Raw genomic sequence first — 15980 nt, 5'->3', positions numbered from 1 at the left:
CAGGCCCGTCCTGGTGATAGGTTACCCAACCTGAATGTGGCTTATTTTCAGTTGAAGCAGCCCGCCTTTCTCGCTTCTTTGCCTCCTGAAATAAGTCCTTGGGCAAGGAACATACTGTTACGTAGAGGGATCAGGAAGTAGAGGGATCAGGAAGTAGAGGGATCAGGAAGTTGAAGATTTAAGGAGGAAATGGGTGTTCGCTAGATCGTTCGTTAGATATTTGTAATGAATGTTGTTGTTTTCCTGTTTCATTCTTATTTTCAGTCTGTCTGGTTTTTGTCTTTGTGTTTTAGGGATTATTTCTTAGACACCAACCTAAGCGGGGTCGGTAGAAACCGGATGCATCCGGTTCTCAGGGGAACTGGAAAGAGAAGGCTTCCGCTTTTCGACGTTAACAAGTCGAACATTCCATCTTAACTCCTCCTCCACATTTACAGGATTGGTTGAACAGTGTAGAAGAGAACCCCCCCCCCCCTGTTAGCACAACAAAGAAAGAAACACCACACAGATGAAGCTTTGTCATGAAATGGTGAAAGGGATGTTATGGGATCCTGAAAAGCATATTCAGTGAAGATTGGACATTGGAAGTGTTTTTTTCCCCMAWTTTTTTTTTACAAAACTAAGCTTAATCTTTGTCYGGGAAACCAGTCCTTAATGTCTGTCCTAAACCAAAGCTCACCCAACAATGAATGTTCAAAAGAATGTAAAAAATATATTGCTTTATGATACATTTACTTCTATAATTAAGTAGATTGTTTTCTTCCATTGAAGCAGAGGGTTTAGTTGGTGACCCCCTCATTGCTGATTGTCTACCTCAGTTACTCTGACACTGTCAGTACTACCTCATTTTAACAATATATTGTGCAGTACTGTATTATACTACTACCTCATTTTAAGAGTATATTGTGCAGTATTATTTTCCCTAACTCAGGGAATGAGGTTGAAAAACATTTCAAAGCCATGTCGTCTTACCTGCAGGAGTTTTTAAAATATTTTATTTTACCTTTATTTAACTAGGTAAGTCAGTTAAGAACAAATTCTTATTTTCAATGACGGCCTAGGAACAGTGGGTTAACTGCCTTGTTCAGGGGCRGAACAACGGATTTTGTACCTTGTCAGCTCTGGGATTCGATCTTGCAACCTTTCGGTTACTAGTCCAACGCTCTAACCACTAGGCTGAATTTTGTTTGAAGATTTGTGAAAATTCCTTTTTGAATTATTAGTTGTTTTTTATAAGGTTGGAAAAGCTTTTAAGTTTTGAAAGATTAGTCTTTTCGGTAAAGTTCTACTATTTAAGTGCATTAGATATCATCAGTCTCTATTTGAGTAAGATCAAGTAACTAAAAATTCAACGTTGAACTGGCATTTCCAGTGCAGCGGACCTTAAAAGCTTTAAAATGTCCTTATTACGTGGAAAAGGGCTTTGCAGATGATTGTAGATACAGAGAACCAAAGAAAGAGTAGGAACACGTGACATAACAGCCGTACAGTATTGTAAGTGTCCTCTGAATCATTTTGCTGCCGTATCAAGTGTGTATATTTCTCGTTGAATTATCGAGTTGAATACAATTCTTATTGTACATTTTCAAGACACGTTTTTATATCTGGTTGAAAGCTTTAGTGCTCTGTCTTTCAGACGAGTGTTCTCCATTTGCCTTCTATGTACAGCAGATCATTGATGCTAAATACAGTGTTGACACTGTGCTATTAGATGCCAAAGAGTTGTCTACTTCCTCAGATGGGGGGATTCAGATAGATGGGAGGACTGATGGGTCCTCCAGATAGATCAGATGGGAGGACTGATGGGTCCTCCAGAATAGATAAGATGGGAGGACTGATGGGTCCTCCAGATAGATCAGACTGGGAGACTGATGGGTCTCCAGATGATCAGACGGGAGGACTGATGGGTCCTCCAGATAGATCAGATGGGAGGACTGATGGGTCCTCCAGATGGATCAGATGGGAGGACTGATGGGTCCTCCGAGATAGTTCAGATGAAGGAATGTGGGTCCTCCAGATGGATCAGACGGGAGGACTGATGGGTCCTCCAGATGGATCAGACGGGAGGACTGATGGGTCCTCCAGATAGATCCTTGGGATGATGTCACAGGAGATTCCAGGGTTGGGGCTAGTTCCATTTCAATTCAGTCAGTTCTGGGAGTAAACTGAAATTCCAATGCGGAAATTTGGGAATTTTGACATTTCAGTTAACTTACAGAATTTACTGAATTGGAATGGAATTAAGCCCAACACTGACAGGAGTTTGTCTCACACCAGATTGTACAAACAAAGTGTATTGACAGTGATAGTGGATGGATGGTGAAGCATTTCGCTTTTTGAATATGCATTCATCAAGCTGATATCACCTGTGGTCACAATTCACATGAATACCGTTTTTTATGAATGTTGTATGATGGACAAATGTATATTTGTATCCACTATATTTCTAGCCTGGTATCGGATTTGTTTGTGCTGTATAGCATGCCACCCATGACAATGACCATAGGAGTTGGCTATACAGTACAMACAGATCTGGGAGCAGGCTACTACTATATTACACACCCCAGTTTGACAATACCACAAGATTCTGACTATCAAATCAATAACCCCTATGTGTGAAGAGCAACATAATCAAGTTTTATATCTTTGAAAAGCAAATAATCTTGACCAAAGAAGATGTTGTTTAATAATGAGTTATTTGGTTTTACTTTTTTTTTTTTTTTTTTTTNTTTTACTTTTTTTTTTTTTTTTTTTTTTTTTACATAACAGTATTTGCATAATGTGTTATAAGTTTCTAGGATTTTGATAAACTAGAAAAGGCATTTTTAAAGTCGAATCATTGTGATGCCAAGTTCCATTTTGTTTTGAGTGGCTTGAGAGGTCAAAGAGTGTTCAGTTGTCAGTTGGATCGTGTTCATGAGATTTCACCTGAAAGATGTTAAAAGTTTACTTTTGGGACTTTTTAAACATGTTTTGTTTATTTTAGGATAGTTTTATTTCGTGTTAAAGCATATTTTTCTTAGGTCGTGTCTACACTTGACACTTGCATGCGACTTCTGCTATCAGAATACGAACGTCGCATTGAAAAGACGGGTCTAGACGCACAAAAGTCGCTTTGTTGTCTGATTGTGTTCAGTTCTGGCTGACCACTTCAGAAGGTGGTCAGGGATGCGTTGCGTGCGGATTTCTCCTCAGTCTGGACACAATCAGGCTACCGAAAGTGCATACAGTGGGCGACGTCATCAGCACTCCTCCCATAAGTCTCCAGAAAGCTTGTTTTGAAATCGAGAGGCGCCTTTTTCATTATAACGTTGGAGAACATACATTGTTAGTGTGTGAGGAACGTGTTTGCTGGCCTCGGAAATGCTAGCCAACAAGCTAATATTTAGAAAAGCTTTTTTTTTTGGCTAGAGTAATGCAAACCCTTTTGCAATCCCTTTAGTGTTGCTCGCTGGCCAGCTACAGAGGTTAGCTATTGCCATCAGTTGTTGTGTTGTTATCATATTCTGCCTATTCCACCGTTTGTAGAATGCAGACTGGCATTTGAATATAGCGCAGGAAAAAGGGGAATCCGGACACACTGTGGTAGACACATTTAAATGTTGGTTTAGACCCGTTCGGAATTCCATGATCAGAATACTAAAGCTGCGTGAACTGTCAAGTCTAGACACGGCCTTAGATGGATATAAGAAAAGACTGGGCTATTTTCCCCCTCTGTGTTCTCAGAGCCTGCGTCGGTGACAGGTTTTGTGGCTAGGGGAGCTTGCTGCCTGTCGGACACCAATTTGAATGTGTCCTTTTATTGCTACTATTTAACGTATGTTTTTGTTGTAATTTCCTGCTTTTGTAATGCATATTTACCATATCATGTATTTCTTTCTCCCAAGTATTAAAGCAAACAGTGTTTCTGTGTTACAAACCACATTATTTTATCCTCTCAAGATGGTCTCATCATTTGAATAAAAATGTTTCCTGAAAAAGTATTCCTGTGATAGTGTTTTAAAAAAAAAAAATTCTCAGTTGATATGGATGAAATGAGGACATAGTTTTACCTCAATGTCACCAAAATACACTATACAGTGTCAATAGATACAGGATTGGTTGGTATGTGTGGATCTAAGTCTGTCCAGCAAACCAAAAATGGTTCTGTGTGAAAATTAAACTTTCTCAGCAAATGTTTTCATAACTCAAACTCTCTAGTCGTACTGATGATTATAGAATGTTTGAATAAAACATTTGCCTGATGTTGCAAGGACATTCCTTGAAGAAAAGTAGGGGCGTGGATCAGAAAACCAGTCAGTATCTGGTGTGACCACCATTTGTCTCATGCAGTGAGACACATCTCCTTCACATAGAGTTGATCAGGCTGTTGATTGTGTCCTGTGGAATGTTGTCCCACTCCTCTTCAAATGGATGTGTGAAGTTGCTAGATATTGGTGGGAACTGGAACACTCGATTGTACACGTCAATCCAGAGCATCCCAAACATGCTCAATGGGTGACATGTCTGGTGAGTATGCAGGCCATGGAAGAACTGGGACATTTTCACCTTCCAGGAATTGTGTACAGATCCTTGTGATATGGGGCGGTGCATTATGCTGAAAGATGAGGTGATGGCGGCGGATGAATGGCACGACAACAGGCCTCGGGCTTACCTCCGCTGTACCCGCACCCCACCATACCCCTGTCTGCACATTATGCCCTGAATCTATTCTACCACGCCCAGAAATCTGCTCCTTTTATTCTTTGTCCCCAACGCTCTAGGCGACCAGTTTTGCGACCAGTTTTGATAGCCATACCCAGATACCCATAGATTTCCATACCCAACTATAACATTTTCCGTCAAGATAGAACTGCCAAAGGGGGAGGAGTTGCAATGTACTGCAGAGATAGCCTGCAAAGTTCTGTCATACTTTCCAGGTCCATTCCCAAACAGTTCGAACTTCTCATTTTTAAAATTAAACTCTCGAGAAATAAGTCTCTCACTGTTGCCGCCTGCTTACCGACCCCCCTCAGCTCCCAGCTGTGCCCTGGACACCATTTGTGAATTGATCGCCCCCCATCTAGCTTCAGAGTTTGTTCTGTTAGGTGACCGAAACTGGGATATGCTTAACACCCCGGCAGTCCTACAATCTAAGCTAGATGCCCTCAATCTCACACAAATCATCAAGGAACCCACCAGGTACAACCCTAAATCCGTAAACATGGGCACCCTCATAGACATTATCCTGACCAACTTGCCCTCCAAATACACCTCTGCTGTCTTCAATCAAGATCTCAGCGATCACTGCCTCATTGCCTGTATCCGCTACGGGTCCGCGGTCAAACGACCACCCCTCATCACTGTCAAACGCTCCCTAAAACACTTCTGCGAGCAGGCCTTTCTAATTGACCTGGCCCGGGTATCCTGGAAAGATATTGACCTCATCCCGTCAGTTGAGGATGCCTGGTCATTCTTTAAAATTAACTTCCTCACCATCTTAGATAAGCATGCCCCGTTCAAAAAACGCAGAACTAAGAACAGATATAGCCCTTGGTTCACTCCAGACCTGACTGCCCTCGACCAGCACAAAAACATCCTGTGGCGGACTGCAATAGCATCGAATAGTCCCCGCGATATGCAACTGTTCAGGGAAGTCAGGAACCAATACACGCAGTCAGTCAGGAAAGCAAAGGCTAGCTTTTTCAAGCAGAAATTTGCATCCTGTAGCTCTAACTCCAAAAAGTTCTGGGACACTGTAAATTCCATGGAGAACAAGAGCACCTCCTCCCAGCTGCCCACTGCACTGAGGCTAGGTAACACGGTCACCACCGATAAATCCATGATAATCGAAAAACTTCAACAAGCATTTCTCAACGGCTGGCCATGCCTTCCACCTGGCTACTCCAACTCGGCCAACAGCTCCCCCCCCCCCCCCCCCCCCCCCCTCCGCCGCATTGTCGCAACCCCTATTACCAGCCTGTTCAACCTGTCTTTCAATTCGTCTGAGATCCCCAAGGATTGGAAAGCTCTCTTCAAAGGGGGAGACACCCTGGACCCAAACTGTTACAGACCTATATCCATCCTGCCCTGCCTATCTAAGGTCTTCGAAAGCCAAGTTAAAAAAACAGATCAATCACTGACCATCTCCCAATCCCACCGTACCTTCTCCGCTGTACAATCCACGCTCAAGGTACTACGATATCATAACCGCCACCGATAAAAGACAGTACTGTGCAGCCGTCTTCATCGACCTGGCCAAGGCTTTCGACTCTGTCAATCACCATATTCTTATCGGCAGACTCAGTAGCCTCGTTTTTTTGATGACTGCTTGCCTGGTTCACAACTACTTTGCAGACAGAGTTCAGTGTGTCAAATCGGAGGGCATGTTGTCCGGTCCTCTGGCAGTCTCTATGGGGGTACCACAGGGTTCAATTCTCGGGCCGACTCTTTTCTCTGTAATAAATCAATTGATGTTGCTCTTGCTGCGGGCGATTCCCTGATCCACCTCTACGCAGACGACACCTTTCTGTATACTTCTGGCCCTTCCTTGGACACTGTGCTATCTAACCTCCAAACGAGCTTCAATGCCATACAACACTCCTTCCGTGGCCTCCAACTGCTCTTAAACGCTAGTAAAACCAAATGCATGCTTTTCAACCGTTCGCTGCCTGCACCCGCCCGCCCGACTAGCATCACCTCCCTGGACGGTTCCGACCTAGAATATGTGGACATCTATAAATACCTAGGTGTCTGGCTAGACTGTAAACTCTCCTTCCAGACTCATATTAAACATCTCCAATCCAAAATCAAATCAAGAATCAGCTTTCTATTTCGCAACAAAGCCTCCTTCACTCACGCCGCCAAAGTCACCCTAGTAAAACTGACTATCCTACCGATCCTCGACTTCGGCGATGTCATCTACAAAATAGCTTCCAATACTCTACTCAGCAAACTAGATGCAGTTTATCATAGTGCCATCCGTTTTGTTACTAAAACACCTTATACAACCCACCACTGCGACCTGTATGCYCTAGTCGGCTGGCCCTCGCTACATATTCGTCGCCAGACCCACTGGCTCCAGGTCATCTATAAGTCCATGCTAGTAAAGCTCCGCCTTATCTCAGTTCACTGGTCACGATAACAACACCCACCCGTAGCACGCGCTCCAGCAAGTATATCTCACTGATCATCCCAAAAGCCAACACCTCATTTGGCCGCCTTTCCTTCCAGTTCTCTGCTGCCTGCGACTGGAACGAATTGCAAAAATCTCTGAAGTTGGAGACTTTTATTTCCCTCACCAACTTTAAACATCTGCTATCTGAGCAGCTATCCGATCGCTGCAGCTGTACATAGTCCATCTGTAAACAGCCCACCCAATTTACCTACCTCATCCCCTTACTGTTTTTATGTATTTACTTTTCTGCTCTTTTGCACACCAGTATCTCTACTTGCACATGATCATCTGATGATTTATCACTCCAGTGTTAATCTGCTAAATTGTAATTATTTGCTCCTATGGCCTATTTTTTGCCTACCTCATGCCTTTTGCACACAATGTATATAGACTAATTTTGTTTTTTTTCCTACTGTGTTATTGACTTGTTTATTGTTTACTCCATGTGTAACTCTGTGTTGTTGTCTGTTCACACTGCTATGCTTTATCTTGGCCAGGTCGCAGTTGTAAATGAGAACTTGTTCTCAACTAGCCTACCTGGTCAAATAAAGGTTAAATAAAAATTGTTAAAAACCTCTCTGATGATGGGCCAATTGTGCTCTGCCTCATGGGTCTCCCGGTGACATCTGGCTGTGATCGAACCTGGGTCTGTAGTGATACCTCAAGCACTGTGATGCAGTACCTTAGACCGCTGCGCCACTTGGGAGGCCCCTTATTGGTTCCGTATTCTAACGGCCCCAAAAAGTATGCATCTCAGTTCTTACCCCACCCAATAGGTGGCGGTAAAAATACACCTTTTGGGATGTAGTCCGCCAATAAAACCCTAAAGAAGAAGAATGAGGGGGAGAGAGAGAGAGAGAGAGAGAGAGCGAGGGAGAAAACTGTCGACATACAATCTGCTGCACCACGAGAGAAAGGGAGGGAGCGTCCAAACACACGGCCTTTTTTTGTGTAGGCGGTCTGGCTAGTAGCTGTGTGTCTGTAGTGTTGTTGGTGTAAACGTCAGTTTTTGTAGGAAACTGGATATTTACATAGTTCGCCATGTCCGAGGAGATTGAAGGAACAAGGCCTGCCATCGGGGAGGCATCCCATGAGGAACAGCAGGTTAGAGTTTGATTATTTTGATGCTAACAAGCTAGGTTAATGATACATTGCTAGTAGCCATGACGGTTATGTCAAATCTGGCTATCAAAGCAGCAGTTTAGTTAGTTAACGTTAGTAACTTATTTCAAATGTATCATCAATGTGCATTGAACTGTGCACATAACCATTATTTTACCTACACGATGAGTGGTTAGCTAGTTAGCAACACAGGGATAGCTTTATCAATTTACCGGTAGCTAGCTATCTAGCTGAGCTAGATGTTTTCCACAATTGTGTCTGCCTGCGTTCATGTATGCCTCAAAGCTACGTTTTTTGGGGCCACATTGCAGATAAGCAGAAGGCTATGTTGTCAGCTAGTAACCTAACCCCACTCATTGGAGAATCAAATCAAAGTCCATCATTGATCTGATAGAATCATAACCAGTAGCTTAGCTAATCGACTTGTCAACCTCGAGTTTGAAAAAAACAAAACAATTTTGTTGCTGTCTGAACTGTGATGATGGTAACATGGCATTACATCATAACATGTCACCCCAACCCCATTAATTTGTTTTTAAACTCTGTATTGTGTGTTGTTCTGTCAACACAGGAGATGGGCGACACAGTCCTCAGCCCGGAAAAGGCAGAGGAGGTGAAACTGAAGGCCAGGTTCCCTCATCTTGGTGCCAAGCCTGGGGGCTCTGACCTGCTCCGGAAACGGCTTCAGAAAGGGGTAATATGGCCCTATGGTTGTGCCCTACAAACACAACACTTTGGTAGCTGCAGATGCTTCTAGTTAGGCTGAACATGCAAACTAGGTTATTTACACTTTACGTTCACTTTCACAGCAATGCATTTTTTGTTATGGAATAATTGTCATGCTTTATATAAGCATTGGTTTTCATTTTCTTGGACAAGACAAACATCTTGGTAAAGGCTGTAACATATCTGATCTGTGATTTATTTATATATTAATTTTTTCTCTGTGCAGCAAAAGTTCTTTGACTCTGGGGACTACAACATGGCCAAGGCTAAGGTGAAGAACAAGCAGCAGCTCCCTGCAGTGACACCGGCTGAGAAGGCAGAGATTACCGGGGACCACATCCCCACACCCCAGGACATCCCCCAGAGGAAGCCCTCCATCGTGGCCAGCAAACTGGCTGGCTGATGGAACTAGGGAAGCTTTGGAAATTTGACCTGTTCTGGTGTTACCATTCCATCGTTCTCTCTCTCTCTCCTCTCTCTCTCAAGCCAGTCCCAATTCAATCCCTACTTCCTTTACCTCTTGGCCCTAACCCTTCATTGTTTGATATATCTTGCTGTCGCTTCCACCACAGTACCTACACCTTACAGATTTGCAAACATTGAATGGTTAGGGCCTCTCTCTCTTTCTCCCTCCCTCCATCTCTCTTCTTTCCTAGACAACTGTCTTCTGCCCGCCTTTTTTTCCCCATTACCGTCACCACCTTCTCTATATGAATTCTGAAAAATAATATTTTTGAGAATCAAGCAGAAAGACTCCTGAGAAATATTGCTGCCAGAGGATGACTGTCTTTGGATAGTGATGGAAATGATTGGTTTAAAGGGACACATGTTTGCAAAGTGTCCTGTATCTACTGTAGTGACTGATGTAAACTGTACATAGCCGATCACCATGTATGGGAGAGGCCAGGTCAATATCTTAGACATGTTTTACCTTCTATAGCTTCCATTGACGTTTAAATTATGAGGTAATATTCTAGAACCAACCGATGAGAATTCTTGATCAGTCCTAGAATCCTCTCCTGTTCTGGTTCCAGATCTATTTCTGCTGTCTGGACAACTTCTTGACCTTAGTCATCGTCTAGACAACACAAAATGATCTGGTACCGTCCGTCTAATGCCCTCTTCCACTGTCCAAAAGCTATGTTTGTTTTTTGATGCATTGATTGAAAATAGCCTGTATCGTACAGTAGCTGTCATCTGTATATTATGAATCTCATCTAAACCTCTTGAATGGCCTTTAACAGTTTGAGCCGCTGTTTTCTCTTGGGCAATATTTGCTCACTCACTCCAGTGAGAGAATCTCTGCTTGTCTGAAATGGATCCCTATATAGTGCACTACCTGTGAGGCTCTGGTCAAAAGTAGTGCACTGTGTATATATAGGGGATAGGATGCCATTTTTGATGACTCAGCCTCTGTGAATCTAGCCTAGGAATGCCTGCCTGCCTCTATATCTGAGACTCAGGTAATTTAGTAGTCGAGCAACTCGCTTTAAATGAAGTGTCGGTGTGAAGGGTGTGCATGTGCATTGACTGTGTGCAGTCACGTTGTGCCATTTGTAAATAAAATAGTTTTGCACAATAGCTTTGTTTTTGACTTAACTTTGTTCTCTTGGCTGACGTTTTACTTGTTTTCTGACTTCACAGTAGCTGTAATACTACAGCTGCAGTGTCTGTATAAGTTGACCAACACTGGCAAAGAACACAATGAACGTGGAGGAGAATAAAACAGGCCCATTTACCTTCAAAATCCATCTATTAGTCTGGGTGACTGTCTGTTTGCTCTCTCGCCAACTCCTTATGGAAATGTCATGCCAAATGACCGCAGTGGAGCTGGCAAGAACACACTGATCTGGAACCAGGTTGGCTCTATGAGATCATCTGTTACGCACGCCTCCAGGAAGAGGGAACGCAACACCCTGCTACAACTCAACTCCCCGTGGAGCGAGAGGGGTATGGGACTGTAGGTGCGAGTAAGGATGACAAGAGGCAGAGAATTTACCATTTACTGGGAATTTATTCCTTCAGATGGTAAATTTGGGGAAAAGGGGCTGAACGGAACCAAAGTAAATGTCAAAGTCCCCTCTCCTACCTTACCTGCCTACCCACCACCTGGTGCGCTAACCAAAATACAGGGGGTGGTCCGCCCAGGTCTTACCTAGTGTGCATAGACAGTGAATAATACGGGTTATGTATGCCCGCGGGCCTCTTGCCTAAGCACTCCCTAGGTGCCTTCCCCTTCCCCCACTGGGAACAAATTAAACAGAATAATCCAAAAGTAATTATACAATTTCAAGAATCAAAAACACAGTTCTATTGGCACACACATACCTCAAAGCAGCAACTACAAAAAATACTTAACAAAACCTGTCTCTCAGCCACAACCAAGACAGACCACACTCATCATCTCTCAGCTTCAACCAACATAGGATATAACCCTCAGTTCTAGCTGAGCAACAGGACACTGGCTTTTATAGCTGGAGAAGGAGACTAATGGGATACAGCTGTATCCTGACGAAGGGGGCGGGGTCAGCTCCAATTCGCAATGGGGCCGACCAATCAGCTGCTTGGGGGAATTTCAGGAAGCCATCCTGAAACACACACATACAAACAAAATCACAAGACAGAAACTGGGGAACGAAACACAATTGATGTATTCTTTTAATATTTCATATTGATTAATCCAGTATCCCACATGTTTGGCTTATTTTTTTTCAAAACAGAACCGTGAACTGTTGAAACAAACAGCACATTTTTCAATTTCTAATTTTAAATGACTATTGGAATATTCATAACCTAAAAGTGGTTATTTATTTTTACTTACTTGACACATTTGTAATTTAACAAATCTGGACCTTGTTTTTAATAAAATAATTTAATAAATCTGGTTGTTTTTATGCTTACAGATTGAAGTGAATTCATTTCGGGAAACAGACATATACAACAAAATGTACAATGTGGACCAAGAGGATATCACTTGAAAGTATTAAACAGCTTGTTGCCAAAGTGGTCCTCAATGGTAAAAACAATAACACATATAATGATTAAAAGGCAAGAAAAAATGACAAAATAACCATAAATACATTCATTTATATTGACAACCTAAAAAGTGGTAATATTTACTGCTCTTCTCCCTAACCTTAAAAATCAACCATATTAATTTCACATTAAAACAATCTATTAATTACACATTCAAGTAAATACACCGGACCAGCAGTAGGGGACAGTGTAGTGGTTTCTCTGACTTAGACAACCTTGTCCAAATTAAAAACTCTAAAAATTCTACTTTTTTTCTTTGCTTATTCTCCAAGGGGAGGCTGTTCCATAGACAAATGCCTATACAGAAAAAACGTGCTCCTCGCAGGACTGTTTACTCTTGGGATTTTACAAGACGTGAACACTAGCTCTGCTATTGTAACTGTGTTGGTTATAGACCATATCAATGTGGTTTTTCATGTAACCTGGGATACGATCATTTAAGATTGATTGATATGAGGCTGATTCCAATAGGGCTCTTGGTGATAGGGTATTAAAATCAGTGTGACTTGGTTATATTGTATAAATGGATAAACACTAATATTGGTTTTAAACTAATCCTTTACAGTCCATACATAGCCGTTGTAATACCTACTAATTTGTAGTATTGTATGGGTATAAAGGGTTAAATGATCAAGCCCAAAACCTCACCCTAACTTTCACTCTCCTCTCTCGGATGCCTGCGTTCTCACCCTGGACCCCAACACAGCCTACTGCCATCTGTACCCGTCTAGAGGCAACAAGGAGGTGACCCAGCACCACCACAGCTTACTGCCAGCTGTACCAGTCTAGAGGTAACAAGGAGGAGGCCCAGCCACCACAACTACCTGCCAAGCTGTAACCAGTCTAGAGGTAACAAGGAGGAGGCCCAGCACCACACAACCTACTGCCAGCTGTACCAGTCTAGAGGTAACAAGGAGGTGGCCCACCACCACCACAGCCTACTGCCAGCTGTACAGTCTAGAGGTAACAAGGAGGTGGCCAGCACCACACACAGCCTAGTGCCAGCTTGTACCAGTCTAGAGGTAACAAGGAGGAGGCCCAGCACCACAACCCTACTGCCAGCTGTACCAGTCTAGAGGTAACAAGGAGGAGGCCCAGCACCACCACAACCTACTGCCAGCTGTACCAGTCTAGAGGTAACAAGGAGGTGGCCACCACCACCACAGCCTACTGCAGCTGTACCAGTCTAGAGGCAACAAGGAGGTGACCCACCACCACCACAGCCTACTGCCAGCTGTACCAGTCTAGAGGTAACAAGGAGGTGGCCCAGCACCACCACAACTACTGCCAGCTGTAACCAGTCTAGAGGTAAACAAGGAGGAGGCCCGCACCCACACCTACTCGCAGCTGTAACAAGTCTAGAGGTAACAAGGAGGAGGCCCAGCACCACCACGACCTACTGCCAGCTGTACCAGTCTAGAGGTAACAAGGAGGTGGCCCACCACCACCACAGCCTACTGCCAGCTGTACCAGTCTAGAGGTAACAAAGGAGGAGCCCAGCACCACCACGACCTACTGCCAGCTGTACCAGTTCTAGAGGTAACAAGGAGGTGGCCCAGCACCACCACAGCCTACTGCCAGCTTGTACCAGTCTAGAGGCAAACAAGGAGGTGCCCCCACCACCACAGCCTACTGCCAGCTGTACCAGTCTAGAGGTAACAAAGAGGAGGCCCACCACCACAGCGACAGTACCTCAAGGTTCGATGCCTGCCCCAGGTCCTCTGCAAGAATCCCTTGTCCGGAGGTGCCTACTACTGGGAGGTGGAGCGGAAAAGGGGGCCTGCATAGGAGTCACCTACAAGGACCTCAAGAGGACAGGCTACGGGGACAGCTGTCGCATCGGCTACAACAGCAAAACCTCTTCTGCTCCGATTCTAGCTTCTCTGCATGGCATAGTAAAGACCAGGTGGAGAACAACGCACCCTATTCATCGAGGATAGGGGTTTCTGGACCTACTGGCAGGCACCCTCCTTCTACAACCAGAGTGGTACAATGTCTCTCATCTAGCTCTTCAAGTCCTCTTCCGCTGACCCGTCTATCCAGGTTTCTGGGTCTGGTATGAGTCAGCTGTCACCAATTGGCGACACCGAGGTTGGTGATTATCGAGGTTGCAGATTGTTTGTAAAGATTTTTTTCAAATAGTTTTAATATATTATCATTCACAATGGATGTTCAAAAAAGCTATGTCTTACATTTCTGAGCAGCAGACCAGGTACATCTATCTATATGTGTCGGGTCCGTGCGTTCCCCCAACATTATCAGGATAGAGAATACCAGACACATGTTCCCCAACATTATCAGGACAGAGAAACCAGACACATGTTCCCTCAACATTATGCAGGACAGAGAAACACAGACACACGCTCCCGTCAACATTATCAGGACAGAGAAACCAGACACATGCTCCCTCAACATTATCAGGACAGAGAAAAAACACATGTTCCTCAACATTACAGACAAGAAACCAGACACACGCTCCCTCAAGCATTTCAGGACAGAGAAACCAAACACATGTTCCCTCAACATTTATCAGGACAGAGAAACCAGACACATTCCCTCACATTATCAGGACAGAGAAACCAAGACACACGTCCCTCAACATTATCAGGACAGAGAAACCAGACACATGTTCCCTCAACATTATCAGGACAGAGAAACCAAACACAATGTTCCTCAACATTTATCAGGACAGAGAAACCAGAACGACACTGCCCTCAAACATTTCAGGACAGAGAAACCAGACACACCTCCCTCAACTTATCAGGACAGAGAAACCAGACACGTGTCATTGCTCACACAAGTACACTCCAAACAAAGACAATGTAAAAAAATTATGTTCATGATAAACCAAAACTTGTTTCTCACACAGTGTAGCGGGCCGTGAACCTCTGCAAACAACGTTTCCACTCTGAGAATGAGAACGGTAAATTACGTAATTAATGCATGCATTAACAGAAATTAATGTAAACAAATGACGGGAGATTAAACGTACGTTTACTACAGGCGAGTGGCGACATATGGTGAATTGATCAAAATAAAAAAATAAAAGGGAAAACAATTCACACAATGAAAACAATGAAGAAGAACTGGGGGGAGACATCTGAGACTGACCTAATTCTCCACCACACACCCCTGGCCCTCGAGCCATTTTGGATAGAGACTGGCCTATATCTTCACCACACACCCCTGCCCTGCTGAGCCATTCTGGAGAGAGACTGGCCTATTATCTCACCACACGCCCCTGGCCTGCTGAGCCATTCTGGAGAGGACTGGCCTAGATTCCCCACAGACACCCTGGTGTGAGCCATTCTGGAAGAGACTGGCCTATATCTTCCACCACACACCCCTGGCCTGCTGAGCCATTCTGGATAGAGACTGGCCGTATATCTCCACACCCGGGCCTGCTGAGCCATTCTGGATAGAGACTGGCCCTATATCTTCCACCACACACCCCTGCCCTGCTGAGCCATTCTGGAGAGAGACTGGCCTATATTTCCCACACACCACGCCCTCTGCCTCTGGAGCTGGCCAACTCCCACACCCGCCCTGCTGACATTTCTGGAGAGAGACGTATATGCTACACCTAGCGCTGCTTGAAAACTCTATCTTCCCACACACCCCGCTTGATATCTGAGAGAATGCAGATTCTCACAACACTCGCCGCACCTTCTGGACTGGCCTTCTCCACCCACCCCCCTGCCCCTTGGGCCCTTGAAGCCATTCTGGAGAGGACTGCCTTATATCCTTCCCCACACCCACCCCTGCTTCTGCTGAGATATTCTGGAAGAGAGACTCCTATATCTTCACCACACACCTCTGCCCTGCTGCAGCCATTCTGAGAGAGACTGGCCTATATCTCCAGCCACACACCCCTGCCCTGCTGAGCCATTCTGGAGAGAGACTGGCCTTTATCCATATCGGATCCACCGCCGGACCTCTC

General features: G+C 44.3%; 1 protein-coding gene across 1 annotated transcript; it reads left to right on the top strand.

Moving 5' to 3' along the window:
• Positions 1-7983: 7983 nt before the first annotated feature.
• Positions 7984-9744, top strand: LOC112073518 (cAMP-regulated phosphoprotein 19). Its single transcript, XM_024140796.2, has 3 exons — positions 7984-8260; positions 8850-8972; positions 9231-9744. Exons 1-3 carry the CDS (start codon positions 8198-8200, stop codon positions 9405-9407), a joined length of 363 nt encoding a protein of 120 aa, XP_023996564.1. The 5' UTR covers positions 7984-8197; the 3' UTR covers positions 9408-9744.
• The last annotated feature ends 6236 nt before the right edge of the window (positions 9745-15980 follow it).

Source organism: Salvelinus sp. IW2-2015, unplaced genomic scaffold (assembly GCF_002910315.2).
Source record: "Salvelinus sp. IW2-2015 unplaced genomic scaffold, ASM291031v2 Un_scaffold2281, whole genome shotgun sequence".
Lineage (NCBI taxonomy): Eukaryota > Metazoa > Chordata > Actinopteri > Salmoniformes > Salmonidae > Salvelinus > Salvelinus sp. IW2-2015.
Note: the sequence above shows the minus strand (reverse complement) of the source record. Positions and strands in the feature narration are given on the sequence as shown.

What these genes read in the sequence shown, in the direction of transcription:
- LOC112073518 (XM_024140796.2), top strand. Translation starts at nt 8,198, where the DNA reads ATGTCCGAGGAGATTGAAGGAACAAGGCCTGCCATCGGGGAGGCATCC. An exon ending in CATCCCATGAGGAACAGCAG is followed by an intron (nt 8,261 to 8,849) that starts GTTAGAGTTTGA and finishes CTGTCAACACAG; the next exon opens with GAGATGGGCGACACAGTCCT. An exon ending in GGAAACGGCTTCAGAAAGGG is followed by an intron (nt 8,973 to 9,230) that starts GTAATATGGCCC and finishes TTCTCTGTGCAG; the next exon opens with CAAAAGTTCTTTGACTCTGG.